Genomic DNA, 25,167 nt, shown 5'->3' with positions numbered 1-25,167 from the left:
GCACACAAAGCAGGTCTGAATGGGGGTACCTAGGCTTTTATAGATTGTGCTAGCATAATTTTTGGCATAATTGGAGCTAAAAAGCATAATTTGTGAAACGAGCACTGCCACGGCATAATTAGCAATTTTTAGCACTTTTTGGAGCATAAATTCATAAAATGTAGTAAATATGGTGTACTTTCTACAGAAATAAATGAAATTTAGGTAGTTTGTTCTTGCAATGCGTGTTTTAGCTATACAATTGTGATTGTTAAGTCGTTGGAGGCATTTTACAAACGGTTTAGAGATGCGAGCAGCTAATTTGGACAGCTGACGGCCGTGATAAACTGCCATAAACACAAATAAATTTACAACAACAGTTTATTTAAAAAACATCATAATTTGGTGTCGTTATTGCGCACCTCTATGTATAGAATCTACGTCATTTTGTGAGCATAATTTCGGAAATCAGAAGCATAATTTGGGAATTCTGGCATAATTTTTGCATAATTTGGCAAAATTTTGAGCACTGCTAGTAGCATAATATGCCACTTTTAGGAGCACAATCTATAAAAGCCTAGCCGGGTACCTCGATATAACACTAAACACTTAATTTTTTGGCTCTGTAACATGAAACAGTAAACTTTTAGACATTTTAACACTAACAGTAAAAAATTCACTGTAACATTAAATTTTATCCAGAAAGAAACAAAAACGGCTCGAAAAAGGCCAATATTTTAAATTTGTTTATTATTTGAAGAAGTTTTCGGCCATTTTCCGACGTTTACCGATCAGTTCGGAAACTTCCGAAAAATACCGAAGATTTCCGAAGATTTCCGAGGAGAAATCCGAAAATTTTCTTTAAGTTCATGAGTGATTTTATCCGATTTTTGAAGAACCCTCCAAACACTTAACACTATTTTCTCCAGAAACAGTAAACATTAAAAAATTGGCCCGTGCAACAGCAAACACTAAAAAATTATGGGCAAATAACACTAAACACTAAACCCCATTCAGACCCTCACAGAATATAGACTGTATCAAAATCGAAATCAGGAACCCATTACCCGGGGCGTGCAACTACAGTTATATTTGTGCAACGGAGTTTTCACAAGTAAAGTTATTTTAGCCAAGTCTTTCCCGCGAAAATTACTGCAGGTGCTTCCGATGAAGACAGCTACTACTTTGCGAGGAAATACTGACATCATCGCTTGAAATGCTGTCAGAACACTCCGAAAAAGTTTCCTCGCAGGTCCATCCGCTATGTTAACTTCCCAGGTGGACGAGGTACTGTAGTTACGTATCGACAGTCTATTTTCGAAATCGCTTGTGATTGGCTATCCGAAACCAATTCGCGGGAAAATCTTATCTAAAAATAACTTTACTTGTGAAAACGCCGTTTCACAGACGTAGTATAAAGTTGCACGCTCCGCTCCTGACAATATAGAAATTTCTTACTGAAAGCGGATTTTTGAACAGGGTGGACAGGTAGCAAACATCCACTCAAGATACAAGCAGTAATAAGAACCCCCCTCCCCACTGAATTTTCCAAAATTGTCCCGGCAAAATAAAGTTCCCTTCTTCAGTCGGAATTTCCAACTTTTTGAACAACTCTTAAAAGTGATTTAAAAATCACTGATTAAAGCAAAAAATAGGCTATACAGTATATGTTGTCCAACTTTCCTGTATTTTCTAGTCATACAAATGAGCAAGAAAACACATACAATAGATTAGCATCAATTCGCGTCGGAAGATTTTTAATATCATGGCGCATAAAAGAGAAAGTGTTTCTCGAAACTTCGGCTTAAACGTGACATTAATATAACCGGTTTACTTATCTGCTAAGTGGTTTTAAAAAGGGCCACGTTTTATCTTTTTAGAACTCAGCGGTCGTCCGAAACACTGAAATTAATTTTTTATCTCTTAGGTAACAACTAAAAAAACTGCTTGGTCATATCCCCTTTGTAGAATTTGTCACCTTTTGTTTTACTGCTCGACATAAGTCTTAGGGATTATTGATCTTCGTCCTCTTGGTTAGTAGTCTTTTGTTTGCTAAAATTTATATCACGGGCTTGACGAACTTTATTACATTAAATAAATTTTACGAAGCCCACCATCAGACTCGTACCCAGTCGTTACTCGTTTTTTTGCTGCGCTCGAAGAGGTTGATGGGAAGGAGAGAGAAAAAGTAACTTCGCCATTCCCTTGCTGCATTGCACGCCACTCAAAAAGCGAGAGAAGCGACTGGGTACGAGTCTGGCTCACCCTTGTTAAAAACAATTAAGCGTGTGCCTTTTTCGTGCTCTATTGGCGCCACGAAGTTAATTTTAAAGGACTGAGATCGCATTCAGTTCTCCACAGAGGCCAAGCCTTTAACTTGAAAAGTGTTGCTCATCGCAGAAAAGTAATTTCAAAGAGAATTACTTAGAGACTCCTGTGCAGTAAGTCGTGTTAATTTTATAACTTGATTGTACAACATTAACAAATATGTGATATAATTTCCCGCGATTCCGCGCACCAACTCCAAGCGAGTTCGAGAGAATACTGAGTTCCTTTCTGAAAGCCCTCCTTTTCGTTTTGAAAAACACAATAGGTAGACGCAAAAGATACCGTTTTTCACACAAACTATCTTCAGTAAAACTGAATGTCTACAAGATAAGCAAAAACGTTTTAATGTTTTAGAATTAATTTTTCTATTCCATAGATTCAGTCAGTCAGAAATCTCTAGCAATCTCTTGATCTTAGTGGTATAGAATGGTCGATCTGAGACTTTGTAAGACATCGAGACCCTTGTTTTAGAATACGAGTCCGAGATTTCGCTGTTAAAACAATTTTCAAGTCCGAGAAACTTATAATCCCTAGGCTTATACTACTTTATAAAGAGGTTTTGGTGGGCTTACAAATGAGGGAGCTTATATCCAAGGAGTCTTATGGCGGGACAAACAAAAAACTGTTTGGAAGTAAACTGTCAAAAAAGGACTTTAATACTCTAATGAGGGATATATCGTAAGAATTGTTCTCTGATCAAATTAAACGTTTCGATCTGTACTCTGCTTGCAAACTTATTCATGGCCTAGTTCTATTTGAAACGCAGTGTTCTGTAATGACGTTGTAAAGTTATTATAAAATCGTGGTATCCTCGGTTGATATGTCCTTCGCTATATCGCAATACGACGGCTCAGTTCGGGTATAAGACGTTAGAGGAAAAGCTTTTAAACTTGTCCTGTCTTGCAATAGATCGGCTCAGATTGGGTATAAGATAAGGCAAGAGGCTATAAATTAAGTGTCCTTGAGCTCTGTACGATAAGTCGGCGCAGATTGAGTATAAAAGATAAGAAAAAAGCTTTAAAATTAGTATCCTGTGTTGCAATAGATCGGCTTAGATAGAATATAAGAAGATATAACACAAGAAAAGAGCGTTTGAATTAACGGCAGTATTCTATATCGCGATATATCGGCTTTCATTTTGTATAATATGAGGAAAAACCTTGTAAATTCAGTCAAGTTCAGTTTCCAGCGACTAAATAAACTGACGCTAACAAATTAAGACTCCGAAACAGATTCTCAAATTGCATGGAGCCGAATCCAAGACGCGTTATTAAACCTCTTTAGCTTCATTTGTTTGTTATCCCATTTCAGACCATATGATGTTACCCTTCAGAAATATTTCTTTCAAATTCAAACATATACACGTGGAAATAAAGAAATTAATAATTTTCAGATAGATAGGAGAAATCCACTTGATAACATCACACGATCTAATACGGGCAATTTACATACGAAGCTAAAAATAACAGGCTGACTCCCCCGAGTAAGGGATTTCAAGACCTCATTTTATTAAGCTGAGGTTTCGAGACGTAACCCAAAAATTCAACCTCGTTCCCAGGGCTTTTCCAAATTACCAAGGGAAAAGCCCTGGGAACGAGGTTGCCAAAAATTGCCCGAGATCCAAGCTGATTTAGAGCACCATTCTATAGTCATTGTTTCGACTACTTTGCTTGTAAAGTAAAATACAAGAGTAGTGGACAAGGAAGGCACTATATTACCAAATTCTCGTTAACTATCAAGGGTCTGTTTTAATTTCTCAAGGGAATATATATATTTCTTAATGGAGTTCTTTTCGCTGTGGGTGATAAAAACGTCACTCGATAGGAATGCGTCAGCACTTCCGATCCGAAGTGTTGTTTTCACACGTTGCTCGTCATCTAGCTTTTTGCAAAGTAAAGTACGCATTTTTCAAAGATCTCTGCCATTCATGCTTAAAAGCTGCTGCGAATCTTCATTGTCAGAGAAATTGGCCAATGCGATTTTCTATTGTTACAAGTCGTCCATTCATTAAGTAGTATTTTTAGCTCGTCACCTAATCTTCCTCAGTAACAAAATGTACAAGAAGAAATGGCACGTATTTACAAACTTCCAGGGTCTTGTTTTCCATTCTGAACACGGAAAATTCCATTTAAATGTTTAAAATGAAATGAAGAAACACCGATCAATTTTTAATTTATCTTTCCTTCGGTGACCAAGAAGCCGACATTGTGACATGGCACTACCAATGTGTTTTTGATCACGCACGACTTAATGCAGCAGCTTCTCAATACTTCAAAAAGGAAAATGGTAATTTACAATATTGATTTGAACTTGAATGTAATTTTTAGGATGAATTGCAAAGCCACTGAGTGAAAAAATTGACTGCAAAAAGCCGTCAGGTTAAAAAAAAACTTACGCTTTGGCGTGAATAATGCAGGATCTCAGGGCTTCGGAGACCTTATTGCCCTAGCCTGTTCTAGGCTCTCGGTTTGTGGGGAAGAGCGAAAACGCGGGCAAGCGAGCGGGGAAAGTCGCCTTCTTCCCCGTTTGTCTTTTCCGCGCTCGCCCGCTTTTTCGCCATTCCCCACAAACCGAGAGCCTGGAACAGGCTAGTATTGCCCCCAAAAAATGACATGCGTTGGAAGCCAAATAAAGAGGCATAAAAAACTGATGGACAAAACTAACGTCGATTTAAATAGTTGTGTACAACCTTGCTTGCTTGCTTGAAGGATATGGCAGTTTTTTAATAAATATGGGTTATTGGCCAAGCGTGAGGTCAAGATGGCAGGATATTGGCCAAGTTCTTTTTTTGCGTGTTTATGGACCGAGACGAAGTCGAGGTCCATAAACACGCAAAAAAAGAACGAGGCCAATATCCTGCCATCTTGACCGAGCAAGCTTGGTCAATAAAGGATTTATTATATGACTTTTTTCGAGTACTGAAAAGGAAGCCAGTTGCATGCGCTAAAATCATTTCATTGGTTTAAAAGTTTAATGACTGACTGTCAAATTCTTGAATGAATCGAGACGAAGTAAAACGACGTGACAACAGCGAAATTCACCTCTTTTTAACCCTCAAAAGGATACTAAAATTGCAAATCGACGTTGAGTTTGAAGCCTTAAAACAAGAAAGTCCATTCTATCTAACCGCCAGCAATTTTGATTATTATTCAACAGATGCGCGCGCTGCCCATATATGGTCAAAATGTTAAGGATATCTGTCATCCGTACATAACAGATATCCTGCGATATTCGTAGGTTGCGAAGATTCGTCCGAAATCTTGTAAAGCGCTGCATAATTACAGTTTTTCTATGTCCAAAATGTGGTTCGTCGACAATTTGTTGAATAATAAAACAATTATCCTGCTCAATCTTGCGGAATATCGTCTGATTTTAGCCAACTCGGCCTACGGCCTCGTCGGCTAAGTATCAGGCGATATTCCGCGCGATTTCGCAGGATAATTGTTAATTATTGGACGTTTTGCAGAGTATTTGCTCGCTTCTGGCGCTTTAGTGGTGCAAACCTGCCGACACGGTGACACGAGCTGAATATTGAAATTGTGATTGTTGAAAGCGTTTGGGACTTATAAATTCACGGGAAGAGCTTGAACTTTCCTACATCATTGATTTAAATGTTCGACACGACCTTATTCGACGTGAGCGTTAGAGGCTTCGGTGAGAAGATGTTTTAAAAGCTTACAGTGCTTGAATGGTTCGCCGTGCCGACCGCTTTCTCCATCAAGATTTCAATCAAGATTTACACAAACGACAAGTTTGCCGAATTGTTTATTCTTCAGGTATGTCACTGACTTCTCTCCCTTTTCCGCCAGACAAAACCGATATTATGTCTTCAAGTCGCTTTGCGTTTTAATTTTTGTATTTAAGCTAATAGCTGGTTGTTGTGGCAAATAAAATTCACGAAACTCGTTAACATTTGCTGTTTAATTAGTTTGTTCTCGTTCGCTTAAAGACCTATTTCTTTGTAATTGGACTCTCTTTCGCTAGAAACAGGCAGAAAATATTTGTTTTGTTTCGGTAAATGGTTTCATAGCTCAAGTTTACGACGGAAAAGCTTTTTGTAGGAGCGTCGACGGAACTGAAAAGTTTTTTCGCTTGCGGGAACACAGCGGGCGATCCCGAGCGGTCAAGATGGCTCCATCTTGACCGCTCGGGTAGCCAATCAGAGCACGGGATTCGTTTCATCTTGACCGCTCACGGAGCTAGTCATATAATAAGCTTTAATATTAATTTCGTGGTGTTGCCAAAAGATGCCAAATGAATGCAATGTATCCTTTTTCTTCGGAAATACTTTATTTATCCACTCTACTACAGCAAAAATTAAAGTATTTTGGATGGAGCCAATTGACATTGTTTTTACCCCACTTGAAAGTTATACAAAAGCATATGAAACATTCAGGGGTAAATGGGTTAAAACATTTCGTTGAAAGTTTTGAGCTAGCAACAGTTTGATTCAAAAGCATTGGCTTTATCACATTTGTCACAGCTTTTCTTCAAGGTCTTACACTGGATCCACCGCTGAGAACTTGCAAGAAAAATCAAACATAATTAACGTAATTTGCGAGAGGAAACGAAAGCCGATAAATATGAAATTTAGACATTGAAACCACAAAGTTCGGTATATTGTCATTACTTTTTCTTTTGATGTCGTTAGTTTTGAACGTAATGTTGAGATTTGTCGACTCCTTTTTTTTCTATTCTTCCTTAAAAAAAAATTGGTGCTGGGGGGGGGGGGGGGAGGCTGCAGCCTTCCTCAACCCCCCAACCTCGTTCCCAGGGCTTTTCCCTTGGTAATTTGGAACGGGCGGGGAAAGCCTTGGGAACGAGGTTGCCCCCCCCCCCCCCCCATCTTCTCTCCGCCTCGTACGCCTATGCGTGGCATTGCCATTGTTGAATTTTTGGTCAGCGATCTAATGGAAACTTAGCCTGAATTTCAGACATCCCTCTGTGCTCGCCTACTTGCCAGAAGGGACGTCTGAACACATCTGGGCCTAATGCCGTCCGGTGACGTCACTACCTGAAAACCGGGTAGTGATTTTGATTGGTTGATTTAAAAATTATTTGCATAATTATGTGAAATTATGACTGAATTTTACCGCGCCAGGATTGTAATTTGAAAACGTTTGGAAAGAGTTCGAAAGAGTTCACCCTCCCAGAAATGAATTTATTAGTCATTTACCTTGAGTTTATTACTTTATTAGTTTACCTACGGATGAAGAATAGTAATGGAAATCGGTAGGTTTTAAGTTGGCGGCATTCGTCGCTTCGACATGCAGAGTTTTGCCAAATTTATACGTATTCTTGTTTTGTCAACAAAGCCGCTCGACACTTATGTCCTGCAGCCTCGATGAGCCAGTGATTTCTGAACTCAGTGCCCACGGTCAAGTAGGATATTTTTGTATTGAATTCCGTTTCTTGATGCCTCTGTAACCGTCTAAATTGATTCATTTACACGAGTGTGTTGTATTTGTCCGCTGCGTAACATGTTATATTTTGATCGCTAGACTGAAAGCAAATCAGTTCAGATTAAATCGGTTCCGCAAAAAGTATATAACCTGCAGTCGATTAAAATCTCATTCATTTGTCTCAAGTTTTCAATAATTTACTTTTAAAACAATTTTATACCCTGTAATCCTTTATTGAAGCGATTTTTCTTTCACTTTCATGGCCTCGACAGAAACTTTTCCGCATGAATTAAAACCAAAGTGTAGTGACGTCACTGGACGGCATTAGGCCCAGATGTGTTCAGACGACCCTTCTGGCAAGTAGGCGAGCACAGAGGGATGTCTGAAATTCAGGCTTATGGAAACTAAATTCTCTTCATTTTTGATCTCTCACGCCAAGTTGACTATTGGCTGCCTTGATTGTGAGAAACAAATCGATAAAGTCCACGGAGTTCCATGCTCAAAAGAATCCCTTGCCTAAGATAAATAAATCTTCACTATACCGATTTGAACGTTATTTGTATTTCTGTCGCAATTCAGCATTTGCCCGACTCAATGAAATCTAAAATTGTTGCCCGGTCATATTCACTTGATAAAGCCCACTCACTTATTTTCTCGTCAATCAACAGTATTTCTTTTTTGTTGAACAGAAAATGGTTGGAATGACGAAGATACTGGTTCTCATGTTGATGCTGTCCGTTGGAGAATCCCATCTTCATGACCATTGGTGGAGTAAGGGACTAGAAAAAAAGTTCAATAGCTATAATGATGACGATAGCCCTGAAAACAACGACGATGGTGTTGGTTTTGATGATGATAATGATGATGATGACGACGGCGGCGGCGACGACGACGACGACGACGACGATGATGACGAGGGTGCCGATGATGCCGATGAAGACAGTTATGATGATGATGATGATGACGATGGACGACGACGACGACGACGACGACGATGATGATGATGATGATAATGATGATGACAATGATTGATTACTATTGAAAATCAGATATATCCCCCCACGTCAAAGAATATGTGTCCTTGACGTTGCCTTTTTTAGTATTTTAAAAAGATGTAATATCACTGTATTAATTAAAGTCATATATGACATATGTCATTGCAAGGTAAAAGGTTAAGTCTGTGTCCGAGCCAAGTGGCCCATACAGCCGGAGCTTATCCCGGTCTCCGTAGCATTAAGCGACTGAGAGTATTGCAACTCCCCCCGGATGGGATGCCAGTCCATCGCAGGGATTACCTCCCAGCAGTAAATTCGCCGGTACCCATTTATACACCTGGGTGGAGAGAGGCACTGTGAGAGTAAAGTATCTCGCCCAAGAACACAACGCAGCGCCCCGGCCAGGACTCGAACCCGAGCCGTTCGACTCGGAGTCGAGCGCGCTAACCATTAGGCCACCGCGCCTCCCACATTGTCATTGCAAGAGCAGCTTGTTAAAGTTATCATGAGTACAGTATAAATATATTAACATAATAGTATCCGTAGAGAAGCGTATCATGTTTGCTGAAAAGATCTGTTAATGAAATTAAATTTCAAGTGTAAATGTGGGATAAGAGAGATCCTTCATTCATTCAAAATTCGCGCGAGACAACCAGCGAGTGAGGGAGCAGGCATAGGGGCAATCGTTTTCGAGGTTTTTTTGATGTTCACGAACAAAATAACTGATGCCGTCCCGAATCACGCCGTGTTAAAACAAAAATGTAGCTTATTCCGTACGAAAGCAAAACGAGACGAAACTTAAGATGAAAGAACGAGAAGAGCTGTGATGGTACCGAGAGTAAATTTACATAACCAAGCATGCGCCCAAGAACTCTAAACTTATCTCCCTGCCGTCCTCAATCACGTACACAGAGTCGTCGTTCCTCCTGACCAGCAGTCGGGAAGCTAGCGATCCTGGAAGGAAATAATGTGTGCAACTGAAAATATCTCTCCCGGGGAAGGGATTGTCTCTATGACCTCCCCTCACCACTGGATTTTCCAAACTTGGCTCGCAAAATATACCCTCCTCTACTTTAGAATTTTAGAGTTTTTCGGACAGCCCCTGAAAAATATTTCCATCACTGACTGCATACACTGATGAGTTAATGTGTTGTCCAAGATGCCTTAGTTTGCAACTTCCTTGTATTTTCTAGTTAGACAAATGAACAAGAAATACATAGAACAGACTAGCATCAATTCCCGTCGGAAGATGTTACAATGGATGCTTCCGAGATTTTCCTGACATAACATCAACACTTAGAACTTAGGTAGAGATCTCAGGATGATAGTTGCTTTTCAAGACCGCTGAAGTACCCGGTGTTGTGGTACCCGTTACCTGCACGTTGAGGGTCCTCGTTGTACCGTTGTACTGTTAAAATGCTCGGAGATATTAGCTATACTATAAGCTACTCTACAATACGAGTGCATGTAAATAAAGTATTCACTTCAATCACATCTTTGTAAATGGAAATACAGTTGAATCCCGATAACTCGAACCTTCAAGGGAAATCGAAAAAGGTTCGAGATATCGGGAGTTCGAGTTATTGAGGGTAAAATTAGAAAGAAAAGGACCTGAAGGGGATTGAAAAAGGTTCAAGTTAGCGGGAGGTTCGAGTTATCGGGATTCAACTGTATTCTATTATCCCCAGCTGTGGGTAAACAATAGTCGTTATGTGAGCATCATTTCGATACAACCGTGCGTCTATTAGAAAAACGTCACTTTATGCCTGTTTCCCCCCATTTACTAAGTGGATTTTAAAGGCGTCTTTTCTTTTCTTTATTAGAACTCAAAAGTTTCTTTAAACAAATTTCAAAGTTTAAGTTTAATTTCCTAGGTAACGACTGACATACTTGCTAAGTCATGGCCACTTCGTACACTTTGTTGTCTTTTGTTTAAAACTACAAACTTCTAATGTAATTTTCACGCTCGATTTTAGTCTTGAAGTTGAGTTATTATAAATGCAAAAATGATTGTTGATCAATACCAGTCTAAGGTTTGTTGAAATTAATATTAGGAGTAAAAATTTCTAGTTTTTGAGCTCGACGAATTGTTTTGTTAATGCACCAGTCATTTGAAACCCCCGCCTCCCCCCCCTCGGGCATGAGCGGGGCATTCACTTTTTTGGCAAGTGAAAGCAAGTGAAGTCCCCGGCCCCCGGGAGAAAAGTGAATGGTGAACTCCCCCGCCCCTTTATATGATCCACACACATGGCAATTCATGTAGAAAACTTGTTATAGCCAAGCACAACAAGGGATGACAGTAAGGGATGATAAAAACGTTGGTAGCCGTGAAATGAACACATTGATTTCAGAGCTGCTAGGAATACATTTGCAAAGGCTCCCGGATGGACAAGGAAGAAGACGACTATTTGAAATTTCCAACTCAACTTTATATGGAAATGCAGGATGATATTAACAATATGCTCTGTGTTGTTTGAACAGCTTTCTCTCTGTTAATGGATCTCTAAAACTAGAAACTTCCTATTACCGGTAACTCAACTTAAACTATCATAAATGAATGTCTCCAGCGTCTTTAATGCGCTATTATTGTCAAACTAACATTTAACGTAAAAGGAATTTCTCAAATCTTGCGGACAGTTATTAGTTGTATTTCACTCAGTATTAGTAATTTATTCATCTTGAGCGAGTGGACATAAATAATGTATGCGAAATTACCATGCGGCGCGAAAATGCAAACCGCTGACGATGGAGTGAGTGCCCCGCTTATTCCCCCGGTCCGGGATGCGAAGGTCGTGATTTCTGGCGCATCCCCCGCATAGTGGGGGACCAAAATGGAGTGAATCTGAAGTGAAAGCCCCGCTTTTGCCCCGCTCATGCCCGAGGGGGGGGGGGGGTCGGGGATTTCAAATGACTGGTGCATAAGTAAATATTACTTAGCCTGTCGTTGATGAATGCTTTACTGGCGCCACGAATTCGAAGTCTGGGCATTTTTACAATAAGGTTTTACAATTTTTACAATTCTTTTAGGCATTAGTGCATTTTCGATCAGATAATCGTTGCATTATCAGATCCCCAACTTAAAACACGGAATGCCAAAGATGAATTACAAGGTACCTTTATTTACTTATGTAAATGGAGATATTCTTTTTCTTACTATAAACAAAAAAAACTAAAAAAATGTTGTCAACAGTGTCATTTTGTGTAATTAACACAAACGTTTCGGGCATAGCCCTTCATCATCATATGCTGTTTCTTTACTATTTGAAGTGTGGTTATTTTACGTATCTAACCATTTCATTGTCCGAAAAAATATTTTTCTGAATAACAGTAAATTTTATTTTTTATTATTTTTTTTCGAATAGAAGTTACCTAAAATCATGATCATTTGTTTCTATTTGCATGGTAGTTAACAACTATTTACTGAAGTGGAGGGGGCTAGTGGTGTATATTTACCGAGCCGTTAAACGTCGAGGTAAATATTCACCACTAGCCACCGACACTGAGGTGAATAGTTGTTTTAGAATATACTAAAACAGTGAGATAAAGTAGCCCAAAAGAATGATTTTCTACTAGCTAGTTTCTCCCCTTCAAAGTTTACAAATTTCTCGCGCGCGTTGCTCGGAGGTGAATAGCAAGGGATATTCCATGTTTAAGCAACCAATCAGCGCGCGCCAAAAGCGCTATCCACTGTTTTAATATATACTAATAATGCTTAGTGTTACCTTGCCACTAATAAGAAAACAATGAGCACAATTTCGATACAACTGTGCATCTATTGGAGAAAGTGTTTTCTCGAAAATTAAAGACACGGTAATTTGACATAAACTGTTTGACGTATCTGCTACGTGGTTTAAAAGGGCCACGTTTTATCTTTTTACAACTCAGCATTCGTCCAAAAATAATAAAATTAAACTTATATTTCCTAGGTAACAATAAAAAAACCTGCTCGGCCATCCCCTCTTAGTAGAATTTGTCATCTTTTGTTTAAAACCACGAAGTTTCAGTGTAATTTTTATGCTAGTCGATTTTTAGTCTTAAACTTTGGTTAAGAAATGCAAAATGATTGTTAACCTTCATCCTCTCTGTGACTAGTATTCTGTTTGTTAAAATTTTATATCACGAGTTTAAATTTCTAATATTTTTACCTCGACGAAATTTTTTCCATTTAATAAATTCTACGAAGCCCCCTGCATCCTTAATAAATTCAACTAGGCATGCGCCGCTTTGGTCTGGGTAATTATTGCATAATTCATATTCTATCGTTACATAATCAGGATTGATTTTAAACGACTGAGGTTGCATTCAGTTCTCCACAGAGACAAAACTTTTAACGAAGGTGTAGCTCATCGCGGAAGAGTGATTTCAAAGAGAATTACTTCAAAACTCCTGTGCAGTAAGTCATGTTAATTTTATAACTTGATTGTGCAACATTAACAAATATGTGATACAATTTTCAGCGATTCCGCGCACCAACGCCAAGCGAGTACGAGAGAATACTGAGTTCCTTTCTGAAAGCCTTCCTTTCGTTTTGCAAAACACAATAGGCAGGCCGCCCACACAAAAAAGTTTAATTTAAACAAATATCGAGAGTAACGAGTATGTACAAGATTAGCGAAAACGTTTTATTCTTAGAATTATTTTTTCTGTTCCTAGATTCTGTCAGTGTTAAATCTCTAGCAATCTCTTGATGACCTCTTAGGGGTATAGAATGGTCGATCTGAGACTTTGTAAGATGTCGAGACCCTTGTTTTAGAATTCGAGACCGAGATTTTACGGTTAAAACAATTTTAGAGTTCGAGAGAGTTATAAGCCCTAGGCTTATACTACTTCATAAAGGGTTTTTGCTGGGCTTACAACTGAGGGAGCTTATATCCAGGGAGGTTTAAAAGTGGGACACAAATTAAAAAGCTGTTTGGAAATGCGCTGACACAAAAAGGAATCAGTTTAAGACTCTAATGAGGGATATACCGTAAGAATTGCTCTCTGATCAAACGTTTCGATCTGCACTCTACTTGCAAACTTATTTTATTAACTACGTATATCTGTTTGAAGTTCAGTGTTCTGTAAAGATTTTTGTAATCGAAAAATGGAAACGTTGAATAGGGGAGGACGTATATCCTCGGTTGATATGTTCTTCGCTATATCGAATCAGGGCAGCCGCTAAGTTCAGGTGTAAGATGTATAAACCTGTCCTATGTTGCATTAGATCGCCTCAGATTGGGTATAAGATAAGGAAAGAAAGTTTGAATTAAGTGTCCTCGATCTCTGTTGCGATAAATCGGCGCAGGTTGGTTATATAAGATAAGGAAAGAGCTTTTAAATTTGTATCCTGTGTTGCAAGAGATCGGCTCAGATTGGGTATAAGATAAGGAAAGAACGTTTGAATTCAGTATTCTATATCGAAATAGATCCAATCTTTTATAATATGAGGGAAAACCTTTTAAATTCACCTTTTAAAGTTCAGTTTCCAGCGACTTAATGAACTTTGGAAAATTAATCCGGACTCCGATCGGAAACCGGCAGAGATTCTAAAGTAGGAGCCGAAACCAAGACCTGTTATTAAACCTCTTTAGCTTCGGTTGTTTGTTTTCCCATTTCAGACCACATGATGATACCCTTGAGAATAATTTCTTTCAAATTTAAACATATACATGTGGAAAGAAAGGAAGAATTTTCAGATAGATAACGAAAATAGTCCCTAGAGAACATCACATATTTATAAAATGGGCAATTTACATACGAAGCTAAAAATAAAAGGTCAACTCCCACTGAACTCCACCGAGTAAGGGATTTCAAGACCTCATTTTAAAAGAGCCGAAAATTGCCCGAGATCCAAGCTAATTTAGGTAACTATTTTATAGTCATTTTCTTGGGCTAGATATAATTCCAAGAAGGAATGGTTTTTACTGTTGTTTTATTTTCGCGATTTTTTCCTTCGAGTTCCTAGAAACTCGTATCTTTGAATAAAATGTTGTGTTTTCCACATCAGATTCAGAATTTACAGTTTTGTTATTTGACATGCAAACTGCTGTTTACACTGCGATGGCTCGATTGGTGATTTATATGTGTTTGTAAACCAGTAAACTCCTAACGCACAATTCCAAATATAGAAGCACCGGATACAAACTGATAGAGTGCAATTTAATTCAATAAATGGAAGGAGTTTGGGGTTTTTAACAACTTTTTAACATCGTATATTAATAAACTAATAGCGTGGCATCGCCATTGTTGAATTTTTGGTTTGCGATCTAATGGAAAACAATTACAACTTCATTTTTGATCTCTCGCGCCAAGTTGACTATTGGCTGCCTTGATTGTGAGAAACAAACCCATGAAGTTCCCAGAGTTCCATGCCCAGAAGTATCCCTTGCCCAAGAAAAATTAGTCTTAACTATCCCTATTTGAACGTTATTTTGTATTCCTGTCGCAATTTAGCGTTAGCCCGGTGCAGTAAAGGCCAAAATCTTTTTCTGGTCATATTTCACTTGAAAAAGCCCACGTACTCATTTTTGTCAATTAACAGTATTTCTTTTTGTTTTGAACAGAAAATGGTTGGAATGATGAAAATACTGATTCTCCTTTTGATGCTGTCCGTTGGAGAATCCCAGATGAATGACAGGGGCTATAATTCGGGACTAGAAGAGAGGTTAAATAGCTATAATGATGACGATAGCCCTGAAGACAACAACGATGGTGCTGGTTACGAAGATGATAATAATAATGATGATGATGATGACGACGACGACGACGATGATGATGATGATGAGGGTGCCGATGATGACGCTGACGATGATGATGATGACGAGGGTGATGACGACGCTTTTGGTGGTTATGGTAATGATGACGCTGATGATGATGATAATGATGATGATGATAATGATGATGATGATGATGATGATGATGATGATGATGATGATGACGACGATGGACGACGGCGACGACGATGATGATGATGATGACGATGATGATCACGATTGCTTACTATTGAAAATCAGATATATCCTCCGGCGTCAAAGGATATAAGTCTTTGACGTTGCTTTTTTTAAGTATTTTAAAAAGATGTAATATCACTGTATTAATTAAAGTCATATATGACATTGCAAGAGCAGCTTGTTGAAGTTATCGTGAGTACAGTATAAATATATTAACATAATAGTCCCTGTAGAGAAGTCTACCATGTTTTACTAAGAAAAGATCTACAAATGGAATTGAATTTCAAGTGTAAATTTGGGATAAGAGAGATCCTTCATTCATTTAAAATTTGCGCGAGGCAACCAGCGAGTGAGGGAGCAGGCAAGCGGGCAAGCATTTTCAAAGTTGTTTGATGTTCACGAACAAAATAACTGATGCCGTCCCGAATCACGCCGTGTTAAAACAGAAATGTAGCTTATTCCGTACGAAAACAAAACGAGACGAAACTAAAAGATGAAAGAACGAGAAGAGCTATGATGATAGAACTTAACTTTTAGGCAACAACTAAAATATCTGCTTGGTCATATCCCCTTTTTTAGAATTTGTCCCCTTTTGTTTTACTGCTCGACAGCACCAAGCAATTTTATTAGTTAACCAATCAGAAGTATTCTTTTGTGGCCGCAAACAAGATTATCAAAATTTCCCACGGAAAAAAATCCTGTGGTTTAAAACATGTAACGCCGGTGTAGTCTGTTGCCCATGTGTTTAGTAAGAGCCAAATAAACATATCCCAAAGTTTCAAAGCAATCGGACATTGCATTGCAGAGATATTGCAAGTTGAAAAATGCTTTTTTTAGGCCTTCATAATCGTAGAGTGCTCGGAAAATTGTCGGAAAATTGTAGGAAATAAAAACTTGTGACGTGATAATTGGTGTTTTTGAAGACGACCGCAGACCGATTTCGCAGACCGCTCCTTATAATTTAAATAAATGTGCTTCAGTGACATTTCAAGCAGTTATTTTGCTCTGTTTGGCCGTTTTTTCAGTTGATTCTTTGTTGGTTGTTGTTCAGAGACGCGCATTTCCTTAAATAAAATAACTAAAGCTCAAAAAATAGCTTAAAGTTTTGTTTGCTGTCGTCTTGCATATCATGTGAGACATAAGTAGTATGCACGCTGGTATGAAAACAAATCAGGAATCTCTATTGTTCTTTCTCATTAGCATTTAACGTTAATGAGCAGAATTATCTGCACGTGCGTTTTGAATCTTGGTGCATCTCAAAGCCGTTTTCTGTCGAACAACAACGCGAAATGGGTGTCTGTAAAACCAGGAACTCACCCGGAACACCCCGGAACACCCCCGGAACACCATTTTTTTTTTAAACTCAAATAATAAATAATTCAAAATGAATTAAAATAAATTAAAATAAATTTAAAATAAATGAAATAAAAAAGAATTACGTTCTCTTGGCTTGTCACGCAATATTTTTTCTCTCGTTGGATCGCGTGACGAGCCAAAAGAAGGTCTCCGTGGGAGGCTTATAGAAAGCTGAACTGGAGCATACTAGGCCGAATATGGAAGTGTTCGCGCAGATTCAATTTTCACGAAGATCAATGGCAACTTTAATTTCTATCGTAATCCCCCACCCTACCACACCAAGATCGAAGAATGGCAACTTTAAAATACTGCGTGACAATGGCTACAGACTACACCGGCGTTACATGTTTTAAACCACAGGATTTTTTTTTCCGTGGAAAATTTTGATAATCTTGTTTGCGGCCACAAAAGAATACTTCTGATTGGTTAACTAATAAAATTGCTTGGTGCAGTGGTCTTGCGTTTGCCGAATTGGCAAGATGAGTGATTCCGAAGATTCGGAATTGGAGCTTATGCAGCCAACATTTTTAGTTAAAAGGTAAAAAAGGTAAAGGTTTAACGTCTGTTTTATTTAATTGTGGGAATAATTTGACACTGGAATTAATCTGCATAAACGTACCGTCATCACTGGAATAATGTTGCAAATACCCAGTGTTGCTGCAAGCCGCCATGTTTGATCTCCATCGGTGCGTTCGCGATCATTTCACTAGACAGCGGGCGCGGCTGGAAGACTGGGTAGGAACGTTATGTATGGGGAACTATTATGTCCCCAATATATAATTAGCACTATACTCTAGTGTCTTGATGTACTACTCAGCTCACTTGGTGTCAAGCAACTAGAGTACATCAAGCAACTAGAGTACATCAAGCGAGTAGAGCAACTAGAGTACATGAAGCACCTAGAGTACATCAAGCGAGTAGAGTACATGGAGTAGAGTACATCAAGCAACTAGAGTACATCAAGCGAGTAGAGTACGCGTAGAGTACACAAAGCAAGGAGAGTACATCAAGTGAGTAGAGTACTAGAGTACATCAAGAGTATAGTGCTAATTATATATTGGGGACATAATAGTTCCCCATACATAACGTCCCTACCGAAGACTGAGTGTAGCCAACCCACCTCTCCGTACCTACCTCGTGTATATGAATTTCTTTCGGATGCGTAATTTTAAGCAATGAGTATGCTCCAGTTCAGCTTTCTATTAGCCTCCTACGGAGACCTTCTTTTGGCTCGTCACGCGATCCAACGAGAGAAAAAAGATTGCGTGACGAGCCAAGAGAACGTTGTTCTTTTTTGTTTCATTTATTTTTAATTTATTTTAATTCATTTTGAATTTTTTATTATCTGGGTTTTAAAAAAATGGTGTTTTGGGGTGTTCCGGGTGGGTTCCGGATTTTACAGGCACCCATGCGAAATGACCAAATTCTGCGTATTTTGGACAACGTCAGTCACGACGGTCAATATTTGTTTTTCTATTTGGGGTTGAACGCTCTCATTGAATATTCAGCGGGAGCTAGTTCTTCAAGCGATAAATAAGCAGAAGAAGTCGGGAAAGTTGCGAGATTCTCAAGTAAAATATAAATTCATTTTCCACCAGACGTTGTCGTTGGACGTTGCCGTCGTCGTTGCTGCGGAATCGGTCTGCGGTCGCCTTCAAAAACACAAATTATGACGTCAAAAACTCGTTCCATTCCTTCCATTTCAGTGTGCAGTCATTCAAAACGTTTTCGTGAAGCCTTCGGAAATCTTTGAGGCTCGGAAAGCAAAAAATGTTCTTAAATTCTCTCAATAATGGATAGTTCTAGTGTTTGGTAGGTCAAAATGGCATTTTGAAATTTCTGTTCATTTGACCTTTAAAGATTGTTGATCTTCGTCCTCCTGTTGACTAGTCTTTTGTTTGTTAAAATTTATATCACGAGTAAAAATTTCTGATTTTCATTATTTATCGCCTGGGGGAGGGGGAGCGGAGGATTTTGGGGGGAATCACTTGAATTATAGATGAACAGAAAGGGGAATCAGTCGTAACTGAGAGCCCAAAAGGGGGGATCACTGAAAATTTTGGCAGGATTCAGATGCGGGACCACTCAAATATGTTTGGATAATGCAAGTTAGAGAGCATACAAAATAAATGCGCCCTTTCTACTGGGATATGATTGTATTTGCGGTCTCAATTTGTTCTAACACAACTTTATTTAAAAAACGAAAGCTGTCACACTGGGGAATGTGCACATTTCAATTCATATCTAGGACGTTTTGTGTTTACACTTTTATATTTTTCCTTAGAAACGTGCTTAGCTAATATTCATCTTTGAATAAGACAGGTGAATTCTAAATTGTGAGCCATAGCCCCTGATAACTGAAACATTGTGAAATAGCATGTTTTTTTTAAGGCAGGAGCAATGTCACGGAAGTCCACGTAATTTTTCTGATTACTTCCAAACGGAAGGACTCAGAATAATAGTTTTCTGACATAGAAAAACAACAAAGGAGTAATAAAAATGCGAAAATAACCGAGGTTGGTTTCGACTGACGAAGATTAGGACGGATTACGAACAAAAAAACTTGAAAAAACTTCCCAATTTTTTAAAAGATGCGTTGTCCGCGACGTAGCTGCTTTAAACATGAAGCGTTGATCGGCGCTCTTGTAAACCTGTAGGAGCGGACTGAGGATCCGGGTACAGCGCAGTCTTTGTGCTTTTTCTAAATAGGCGAACTCATCGCCTTCAAATGCAACTCTTTATTATGCATGAAATGAACTTATTAATGTTTTGGCACACTCCATATTTCTCACTCTTTAGAAAATTATTCGCTTTGTTTGACAGCTCCTCTATCTTATTAAGTTTAGCGCCAATCGCATTTGCTATTGTTCAAGCAACTAGTTCCTGAACCATGATTACTTGCGACGAAACACAGACTCGTAAATGTGTTGGCTATGCTGTAAAAAAACCTTCAATTTCTTGGAGTGTTGGTTTGGCAGAAGATATTTTTGCCAGGGCTCCATAACTGGTAACTGAATATGGGTGCAAAGACATCGAAGGGGGGGGGGGGGGATCACGAAAGTTATCAATAGTCATGAGGGGGGATCACTTCATGAAATAACGTTGAAAGGGGGGATCACCTAAATTTCACCATGTTTATCCCAAAATCCTCCGTTCCCCCGAGGCGATAAATAATTACCGGTTCCTTATAGGCAAGAGTGTACTGGAACATGGGCGGAACACTGTTTTACTTCGAGCAGATTCTTTTATTTCAACATTGGCTTCGGTCTGTATAAAGTGTTCGCTGATTACAAGACCGCTGGGCCAGTTTCTATTTATGTTTGGTTAATATTGATTGACGTTATTGTATTTTTTGCAGTACTTAAGAAGAAAATAATTTAAGTTCGTTTGAGCGTAGCGAATAAGAACGTAAATCGAACGTTCGATTGAGTACGATTGTTGACCGTTCGGTAATCGAACGTTCGATTTTGTTTGATTGACCAAATTTTATTGCGACTATGTTCGATTACCGAATCCAATCGAACGATTGGTGTTCGATTGGGTTCGATTACCGAACGTTCGATTAGATACGCCGGGATTGATGGATTTGGCCAAAAATAGCACGGATCGCCGGATTTGCGTACCCCTATTTACCCCTCTATAAAGGAATCTTGTCCCAGTATATTCCAGTGGGTATAATAACTGCAGTGGTAAATTAACATGAATCATTAAGAGGCTATGCGCCGATTATCTCATACACCTGCTGATTGCCCACGGGGATATACGATTATACCGAATCTACACGACACCAATAATCCGGCCTCCTCTTTGTTTTGCAAATGATGAGGCATCACATAAGTCGTCGTATGGGTGCTGCTGTTTCACATCGAATGCAAAATGGTGGTCTTCTTCGATTACTTTGCAGCCGAAAGTATTTCAGGCTCCTGTTTCTGTTTACCTTAATCGTGTTCATCGCTTTGATCACGTCTGTTATCATAGAAAATGAATTTTTTATGGATGAGTTTCATGAAAACAACTTGGCCGAACTTAAGCCTGGACAAATACAGTCGCTGAAGACTACTCTGGCTAATAACATCTTCGTCGAACGTACTCTTGGACAAATACATTCGTTGAAGAATACTCTGGCTAATATCAAAGGAAAAAGCAAGATTAACCAAACCGCATCAAGCATAGAAAGCCATCAGCACGCCAACTTCGAAAGTACAAAACGGTGTCTCAGCTGGTGTAATAAAGCAAATACAGGTGGTCACTATTTTCTTAGCGCTGTTTTACTTGTACGAATTTACTCTAGTGATCTGGCTAAGCTTAGCACAAGAGAGATGATGCAGTGGCTTTATTACTTGAAGTACGCTGGATTTGAGCACGTTTACGTGTACGACGCTTATGTCTTTAGAAATGAATCGCAAAAGAGTTCTCTTGATTTCCTCATAAAGGAGGACTTCGTTACATATGTTGACTGGAGTCATAAAGCGTACCCATACTCGGTAACTAGGACTCAGGAAAGCGCCTATCAACATTGCTTCAAAAAGTGGGGCCATCATTCAAAATGGCAAGCAAGCATTGATATCGACGAATATCCATTTTGTCCTCAAGATACCAAACCTAATTTTATGCAACGTTTTATCGCTAATTTTTCGAAACAACGACCCGATGTCTCGCAGATTACGATGCAGAATTTCCTATTTCTCGGTAAACCACTAAGCGATAAGCAACATCCGCTACTTGTCGACCGACTTAAGCGGAGAACACCCAGACCTTCAAACGCTTTAGTAAAACCCATCTACAAGCCATCGCATGTAGCACACTCAGGCGTTCATCACCACCACTTACGAAATGGCATTTCAGTGAACGCTGATAAAAATACGATAAGGCTAAATCATTACTGGGGAGCCAGACTTCAAAACTGGGGTGAGGACACGCCAGAAATTTTGGCCAAGACAATGGAAGACCATTCAATGCAAGAAATTATAGAAAACCTCCAAAGCTGTGATCGCGTTTGCTTGCCAAATAAATCCATAATTAATACGTTTCGCTGGAATTGAGTCATCTTCGCTGTTTCTATTTCCATTATAGCGTGGAACTTAAAGGACATTCAAGTATCCTATTTACGCCAAATAATGGCTCGTTTTGTATTTTTACAGACAAAACAAAGATATTTTAACCTGTGTCTTAAAAATATCGATAAAATCGCATAATATATTCAAAGGTTATTAACTGTTGAAAGCGAATTCAAGAAGATAACTCCACGTGTCGTTATTTTAAAATATAATTAAAACACAAAGAACTTGTCAAAATTGATGAAGTATTAATGAGTTGCAACCAAGTCAAAGAGTAAAAAACAATCGAATTACCAATGATAGCGAGATAATAAGAACTAATACGAAGAAGTAGCGTGTACAATCCCGCTATCTATTTCAACGGGTCAAGTAAAACCACTCTAAATTGAAGAATATGCTACACTGGGGACCTTATAATTACGTACGCTACCTTTCACATGACACCTGTGTCGCGCCTTGTTCCTAATTTACGCCAATTTAACGCGGCTTTATTTCCTATTTTTTTAGCTGTTTTTACAGGCTTTTTTTAAGGCCCCATACACAGGGGGTGTCGATGTGGTGTGGGATTAATATTTTGGCTTTATTACGGTAACGGTAAATTTCTTTCCGTAATGGTTAACAGATGTGTTAAAAATTAATTTCCATTGTTTTAAAGTTTAAAAATTAATTTCTATTGTTGTCAATCGTTAAATATTAAGAGGGCGTCCGTGTTACAGCGGATAAGGCACTTTTCGGACCTTCACCGATTTCCCTGATTTTTTCAGTGAAAGTCGACAATTATCTCCCAGTAACAAATATCACATTTATTTGGATCAATTCGATATTTTATATTTTTTGCGAGGCGATTTTCAAAGTCACCTCAAAACCATGCAATTCGCCATTGGAGACTCCGTAAACTTGCTATAAATGACGGTCGCTGCCAAAACTTTATTACTCAATTTAACGATCTGATTATTTTACATATTGAAGTTTCATCTTCCCTCGATAGTGTAGAGGTTTAATAATTGAAATCTATTTAAGTCTCGTTAAGTGATGATTTTTTTAATTTGACTCCCAACAAACGCCGGAATGTGCAAAGCGTGACATGCCTGTAATTGAAAGCCATTTTCTCGAATGTGGGACCTGATCTAGAATCGTGTCTATTGTAACTTAAAAGTACTAACACCATAGTAGAAAAGTATGAAATAAAATTTGTGGGCACTCTTTACTGCGCGCCGTACAGAGCTCCACGAATTTCCCAAATATTCGCCATTTTGATCCAAAACAAAGAAAACGCTTGAGCGACCGATAAACCAATTCCAGAACCGTAAATGTTTGGAGATGTGTTAAATACTGCTAGAAGTCAGACTGTAAATGTAAAATATTTTTCTTTCGCAGTTCCAACCGTTTTAGCCGATTTCTCGGTATTTTCAACGCTCGCAGCAATAAATATATCACTTCGATCAATATGCAAATTTCGGCATAAGCCCGTGTTGTCACGGAACATCTGTATACCGCAACAATTTGCTTAAAAACGTTTTCCAAAGCAATTACTTCCTTCTTACCTGCCCGGGCGATAAGATTCTTTAGGCTTCTATGTAGAAGCTTTCTTTTCGTTTGTGGCTGTAGAGAAGCTGTTTTCATTTCCCACGCTGCGATAAAACAGTGTTTGTTTTGCCGCAAGACTGACTTGTTCGTTTCAGTCTAATTCAATTAAAACCGGCCAGGCTGCCTAGTTTGTCAAAACCCGGGTTTTTGTTTTCGCTTGGCCTTTTCGAGGGGACTTTTTCAAGAAAATTCCAAAAAATGCCCTTCTTGTATTGAGTTGAAACTTGCTGATTTGCTGTCGAGGGTGTCGAATACGCTCCTTGTCTTGTCAAGACTCGCAAATTTCATACAGGTTCCTGATAGAGGGAGGCGAGGCGGGGGGGGGGGGGGGGGTGTGGGGGATTAGGGTAAAGCCCTAGCCTATTGTTTTTCCGAATTTTTTAAATCCAAATCCCAGTTCTATCTACTGGTTTTTACTTGTGATTCCCAGTCCCAGTGACCCAAATTCCATTTTCCCAGCAACAATTTGCCCAATCCTATTTCTCATTTTACCCCCTTCTAGCCCTTTCTCATAAAAAAACAGTAATAAACAGTTATTTGATGAACATCAAAAGTCTCTGAAGTATTCGAGACATAAAAGTAAAAACACTAACAGTCGGGGCTTTATAATTGGAAGTCATTGTATTGATTTGATTTTAATAAGATGGTGGCCATTAATTTATCTGTCATAATTAGTGGGCGGGGCATTAAATTGTCTCTAAAACAAGAAAATAAATATGTAACACAAATGTGCATTTCGTATTCTATTACTATCGGTAATTGAAGGGAGTCGCGAGCCCTGCTACGAAATATGTTTTTTTGACAACATGAATATAACAAATATGAAAGAACCCGCATTTATACATTTGTCTTGACTAGTAATAGTTCTCACTATAAAGCTGCCCCCGCCTTTTTTATAATTTGTTTTACAGCAATAATCTAGGATTAGTGGAGTCTTTTTGTCGCCTTTAAAATTAGGCTTCTTTTTTACTGTGCCATGTACGTCAATACATTGTTTGATCTGTTTGCTGCGGAATTTCTTGTTGTGTGACACCATTGCGTCCCAAAAATATTCACAAGTTCAAGTCGAATATATTACCTAGCACGCGGAAATAACACCTAGCGGAAATAACACATAACACATTTAATATTATCCCGGGCTTATAGCATTCAAAATTATTAAACTTACAATGATTTCCAGTTCAAAAAGCCTAAAAAAGCCACAAGTAACACAATATGGCACATTCAAAGATTCGAGAAAACAATTTTTGATCCTTATTCAAACCACTTTTTGGATCAAATAATCTGATAGTTTGTTAGCTAAACGAATTACCCCCAAGAGCAAACCCTAACGCTTGAACCAACTCTTGGAACACACGTAGCCAAGAACACGAAACCGATTGCTCGAAATCTTTCGACGTATTACTAACAACTGGTTCAAATATCACTAAATTAAACACAACCAAAGCGGAGAAACCGCTCGAACAAATCTGTGAACACGCGTAAGCCAAACATCGGAGTAATCAACGTGTGACAAATGCCAAAACGCGGG

General features: G+C 38.7%; 3 protein-coding genes across 4 annotated transcripts; all 3 read left to right on the top strand.

Annotated features, from left to right (window-relative positions):
* Window positions 1-2,344: 2,344 nt before the first annotated feature.
* Window positions 2,345-8,863, top strand: LOC144645758 (uncharacterized). The gene is made up of 2 exons (XM_078505304.1): window positions 2,345-2,420; window positions 8,399-8,863. Exon 2 carries the CDS (start codon window positions 8,402-8,404, stop codon window positions 8,705-8,707), a length of 306 nt encoding a protein of 101 aa, XP_078361430.1. The 5' UTR covers window positions 2,345-2,420; window positions 8,399-8,401; the 3' UTR covers window positions 8,708-8,863.
* A 4,112-nt stretch (window positions 8,864-12,975) lies between these two features.
* LOC144645757 (uncharacterized) lies at window positions 12,976-15,802 on the top strand. Of its 2 annotated transcripts, none has more exons than XM_078505302.1 (2): window positions 12,976-13,097; window positions 15,250-15,802. In XM_078505302.1, the coding sequence occupies exon 2, from the start codon at window positions 15,253-15,255 to the stop codon at window positions 15,649-15,651; it is 399 nt and encodes a 132-aa protein (XP_078361428.1). In that variant the 5' UTR covers window positions 12,976-13,097; window positions 15,250-15,252; the 3' UTR covers window positions 15,652-15,802. The 2 variants fall into 2 exon arrangements, with proteins under 2 accessions (XP_078361428.1, XP_078361429.1); XM_078505303.1 differs by lacking the exon at window positions 12,976-13,097 and adding an exon at window positions 14,462-14,550.
* Window positions 15,803-20,686: 4,884 nt separating this feature from the next.
* Window positions 20,687-22,485, top strand: LOC144645756 (uncharacterized). The gene has a single exon (XM_078505301.1). The coding sequence runs from the start codon at window positions 20,811-20,813 to the stop codon at window positions 22,032-22,034; it is 1,224 nt and encodes a 407-aa protein (XP_078361427.1). The 5' UTR covers window positions 20,687-20,810; the 3' UTR covers window positions 22,035-22,485.
* The last annotated feature ends 2,682 nt before the right edge of the window (window positions 22,486-25,167 follow it).

Source organism: Oculina patagonica, chromosome 3 (assembly GCF_052425735.1).
Source record: "Oculina patagonica isolate OP01 chromosome 3, crgOcupat, whole genome shotgun sequence".
In the NCBI taxonomy this organism is placed as follows: Eukaryota; Metazoa; Cnidaria; class Anthozoa; order Scleractinia; family Oculinidae; genus Oculina; species Oculina patagonica.
The sequence above is the reverse complement of the archived record's forward strand: the minus strand, read 5'-3'. Positions and strand labels throughout refer to the sequence as shown.

Coding starts and splice junctions, on each gene's coding strand:
- LOC144645756 (XM_078505301.1), top strand. CDS start 20,811: ATGATGAGGCATCACATAAGTCGTCGTATGGGTGCTGCTGTTTCACAT.
- LOC144645757 (XM_078505302.1), top strand. CDS start 15,253: ATGGTTGGAATGATGAAAATACTGATTCTCCTTTTGATGCTGTCCGTT.
- LOC144645758 (XM_078505304.1), top strand. CDS start 8,402: ATGGTTGGAATGACGAAGATACTGGTTCTCATGTTGATGCTGTCCGTT.